This window comes from Amphiprion ocellaris, chromosome 1 (assembly GCF_022539595.1).
Source record: "Amphiprion ocellaris isolate individual 3 ecotype Okinawa chromosome 1, ASM2253959v1, whole genome shotgun sequence".
NCBI classification, from domain to species: domain Eukaryota; kingdom Metazoa; phylum Chordata; class Actinopteri; family Pomacentridae; genus Amphiprion; species Amphiprion ocellaris.
In genome coordinates, this window is record NC_072766.1 from 3,113,669 (window position 1) to 3,118,156 (window position 4,488).

At 42.2% G+C, this 4,488-nt stretch overlaps 1 protein-coding gene across 2 annotated transcripts; it reads left to right on the plus strand.

Moving 5' to 3' along the window:
• The first annotated feature begins 437 nt into the window (after positions 1 to 437).
• Positions 438 to 3,566, plus strand: mibp2 (muscle-specific beta 1 integrin binding protein 2). Of its 2 annotated transcripts, XM_023265956.3 has the most exons (8): positions 440 to 705; positions 1,732 to 1,822; positions 2,039 to 2,087; positions 2,304 to 2,493; positions 2,570 to 2,641; positions 2,727 to 2,833; positions 3,115 to 3,205; positions 3,284 to 3,566. In XM_023265956.3, the coding sequence occupies exons 1-7, from the start codon at positions 680 to 682 to the stop codon at positions 3,198 to 3,200; spliced, it is 621 nt and encodes a 206-aa protein (XP_023121724.1). In that variant the 5' UTR covers positions 440 to 679; the 3' UTR covers positions 3,201 to 3,205; positions 3,284 to 3,566. The 2 variants fall into 2 exon arrangements, with proteins under 2 accessions (XP_054866625.1, XP_023121724.1); XM_055010650.1 differs by lacking the exon at positions 2,039 to 2,087 and having other exon boundaries at positions 438 to 705.
• Positions 3,567 to 4,488: the final 922 nt, after the last annotated feature.

Sequence of the window (4,488 nt, forward strand, 5' to 3'; positions counted from 1 at the left end):
ATGTGAAGAAAATGCTGCAGGTCCACACATTCTAGAGAAAGCAAAATGCTGTGGATCTAAATCTAAGGCATTGCAAGTCAAGAAGGCATTATTTTCATGGAAAATGAATGTAAACGTGTAGCTTTAGATGAGGTTTGGGAATTAAATCATTCTGTAACTGGAAAGTGCTTCTGAAATGATTATTATTAAATAGTGAACAGCTACAGAGAGGAGTTCACATAAGGATAGCAGGATAGTACAGGCGTATTTGTATTTGTTCTGTTTTGTCTCTTTCCCCCCTATTTCTCTGGTAAAAATTAAAATTACATCATGTTGTAGGGTTTAGCAGAGGGAGGCAGCGGAGGTGGGCGGGTCTGCCGTGAAGCTCGCTCCTGATTGGCTGTCCGTGGTATTCCAGGCAGCTCGAAGTGTTTAAATAGCCAATCACGTCGCTGTCTCCAGTATGTGTAGCACCGAAAGCAGAAAGAGGTCCTCTCTCGGTGGAAGAACCGCGTCCGAGTGGCAGCTCTCCTTCTGCGCTTACCTTACTCACTAAACTCAAGTGCCATGGAGGACTCAAGTAGTTGACGTTTCCTGCTGCAACCTTCTCTTTTTCAGCTTTCTTCCACGTCTGATCACTCCCGACCCGGTTTTTGTTGACGTTTTTGACCCTTTTGCGAGCTTTGACCACTCCGAGAACATGAAGTACATCATCGGCATCGGCGGGTGAGTAGAGGCGGATGAATGGCGATGCTACAAGCTAAGCTAGCTGGCTAAGACTGAGCTGCTAGGCCGTAAAAAAAGCCCGGTACACGTGGGGGAGAGGTCGGTCATGACATCCGCTAAAGTGCTGCTTCCCTTTTCGAAGCTTTTCCGTATTCAAATATGTAAAAAAAAAAATCACCGAATAGTCTGTGTAAACTGCTAAGCTAATGCTCTGTTGTATTTTTTAAACAGTACCTAAGCTACCTGTAATGGAGACGAATAAACACGTCGTGTACTTGGCTGACCCGCCCTTTTCGCACCGTGCACCCCCAACTTAAATGATTAAATTTTGAATTAAAGTTGCTATATAAAGGGCTTTAAATGTTCTATTTTGTTTGGAAATCTGTGCTGTCGCAATAGATGAGTGGTGCTGGAAGTATATTTGACCTAGAAGGGTGTACAGACCTCATTAGGTGACCAGGACATTCAAATGATACTCGAAATTTACTCAAAGATGCCCTATAATGTCAATACATTTTAAGTATGCCTCTTCTGCATGGATATGAAATTGTTTTATTGCTTGATAGACTTCTCAGAGGTTGCTCAACATGTTCTGTTATGACAAATTTCAGAAATAATGATAGAAGTAACGTCTTATCTTTATTAGGAAAAAATAAAATATCTCTGCTATATTAGCCATCAGCTTCAACAAAAATAGCTCTCACAAACTTACAAAAACTAGCGATATCTTTAGTTTTCTTCCTCATCATCCTTGTTTAGTGTTCATCTATATTTTGCTGTAGAGCTGATCTTTCCCAGTAGTTTTTTGTTGCTTAACTGCTCAGTTTAGTAGCCCAATGAAAAGCAATGAAAATCAGGATATTTTCATCACTTTATAAAAAAAACAACCAGGATGTTTGGTCACCCTAGACCTTATGAAATGGAAGCCAGTTTGAGTATAATGTTTAATCTGCCGGCTACACACCCTCATGCGTGGGTTGTCTCCTCCATTCATTCACTTTTTAAATTTTTTTTATTGCTTTACAGCGTAACCAATGGAGGGAAAACCACCCTCACCAACCGCCTGATCAAGAACCTGCCCAACTGCTGCGTGGTACATCAGGATGACTTCTTCAAGGTGAGCCGCCCTACACACTCTCACATCTCTTTGAATTTTGGATATAGTTAACCGAAGGGATTTCTCTGAGTAATACAAGTTGGCGGGGTGTCACCGCTTTGCCGCTTGTGTTACTAGATTCAGTTTGAGCTAGCGTGTTAAGACACCATCAGAGCCTTCCATATAGCAGAGTGTAGTGGAATGTACCTTGGTACATCTTATCAATGTATGTTTCAGCCCCAAGATCAGATTGAAGTTGGTGAAGATGGCTTTAAGCAGTACGATGGTAAGCCTGGGTTTTTAATGAAAGGGTGTGTGCGAGTGTGAGTGTGCGTGGGTGTTTTGTGTGTTTGCTAAAGCTGTGGCATCGTGCTTCATTTGTAATCTGCATGCAAAATAGACACAATTTGACTCTGAACACATTTCTTACTTGCTTTCTGCAATTTTTCTACACGCTTCTTTTTTTTCCCCTTCCGTCCTTCCTACCCGCTTCTTCCTCCAGTCATCACTGCTTTGGACATGGACGCAATGATGAGTACGATCTACGCGTGGCTGGAGAACCCGGTGAAGTTTGAGAAGTCTCATGGCGTTAATAACACCCTGGACACAGAGATCGTCCCGAAGTCCGACCACAAGGAGGAGGAGGAGACTCACATCCTCATTGTGGAGGGCTTCCTGCTTTACACCTACAGGTAGGAGCTTGTCCTGGAATGGAGGGATTTTGCTCATCGTAAAAGAAATGACTCTAATTAGTCTCTCTGCTTGTAGGCCTTTGATCGACGTGCTAAACCAACGTTACTTTATTTCCATCCCATATGAAGAATGCAAAAAGAGGAGGTGGTAAGTGTTGGGACGCTGTTCTTCATTCATGTTGGGTTTCGTCTGCCGTCTTGCTGCCTTTTCTAATTGTTGTTTCCGTGTGCAGCTCTAGGAACTACACGGTGCCAGACCCCCCCGGCCTGTTCGATGGCCACGTCTGGCCCATGTACCTGCAACACAAGAACATCATGGAGGAATCAGCTGTTGATGTTTGTAAGTTTGCTTTTTTCATGCGACCACATTGTCATACGGATAAATGAAAGTTGCTGCAGTTGTGGTGCAATGGTTAAGTTTCTGGACTACTGATCAGAAGGTCAGTGTTGGGCCCTTGAGCAAGGCCCTTAAACCTTCCTGCTCCAGGGCTGCTGTACCATGGCTGACCCTGCACTCTGACCCCAAATGGAATATGCAAAAACAACATTTCATAGTGCTGTAAAAATGTATTTGTGACAGTAAGTTCTCAGTGTTGATTAAATGTGTGTTTGCTCTTACAGTGCAGCTAGATGGAACCAAGTCAAAGGAGCAGCTGTTCAACTTTGTCTACGGTGACATCCTGAATAACATCCAGAAGTCTCTCTAACAAAGGTACGAAAATATCCTCTATTGTACCGTTAAAGAACCTTCCCTCTTACTGTGCATTACTGATGAATTTTTCTGTTTCAGGTCATCAGATCGGCTAAAGGAGCGTATACTCAACCTGCAAGCAGAAGACCGCCTTGCCTTAAGCTTTCTACCTGGCAGCTCATTTAGCTGACTGCTATGACTTTTTTTTTTTTTTTTTTTTTTTTTTTGTAAATTTTTAACTGGCAGCATAAAATGCTGGCATGATTTTATATCGACCATATTTATTGCTTTGTTACAGCCTACACTCAAAGAGAGTTGACGGATTTGTTCACAGGATGGTTGCACTTAGTTGCATATGTCAATAAATGATCCCTCCTGCCAACTGTGTGCTCTTGTGATTACTTTTAGGCAATAAAACGCTCCCTCTCCAGCTGCCACACTCAAGTTGGCACACAGTTTCACCTTGAACTGCGCCGACATTTGTAAATTGTCGTTTTTATGTGTGCGTATGTAATCCCCTTTTTAACATTTAGGGCCCTGAATAGCTGCTGAGCAGTGACCAGACAGTTTTCACTATCTCACTCCCAGGCAACAGGTGGTACAGCGATAAGGGAACTCGCAAGGTCGAACCTCGTGACAACGGGGTCTCAAATCTAACAACTTATCTGAATTCACACACGTACTCGGGGCCCGTTTCTTTGGAAGCATTTCCTGCAGAATAAACTTGAAATTGCATAACTTTAAAGGTCACTTTCCTTTTCCAGAACAACAGTTTTGTGTTAAACAGTTCAGGAAAATTCATAATTTAAAGGAGATTAACAGTCTAATGTCCTATATGTAGGAACTGAGTGACATATTGAGCACATACAGTACATAATGTATGTGACTTCACTGGTTTCCCACAAAAAAGCCTGTACTAAATGGGTTTGGGCATGTGGTTGCTGGGCTGAAGCATCGCTGGGTACAAACAGACCATCACTTGGAGGAAAAAAAAACACTGGGAAATGTTTTTATTCCAGCTCCAGTCATTCTGAGTAACTGCTTTCAAAGCAGTGGTTTTAATCCCATTATTTTTTTTGTCTGTATATAAAATGTGCACTTCATTTAATTTACTTTTATTTCTTGGATTCAGCACGACAATAAATGAACGTGCGTAGGAAGCGCGGTACAAAACAAACCGCAAATAGCTCACAAATCAAAGTGTCGAGCTAAATTGAAGCGCAGCATGGAATAAATAGTCTAAACATTAAAATAACTTACTGCCATCTGAGCTGAGACTGCTGTAGTCGTGACCAAACATCAGA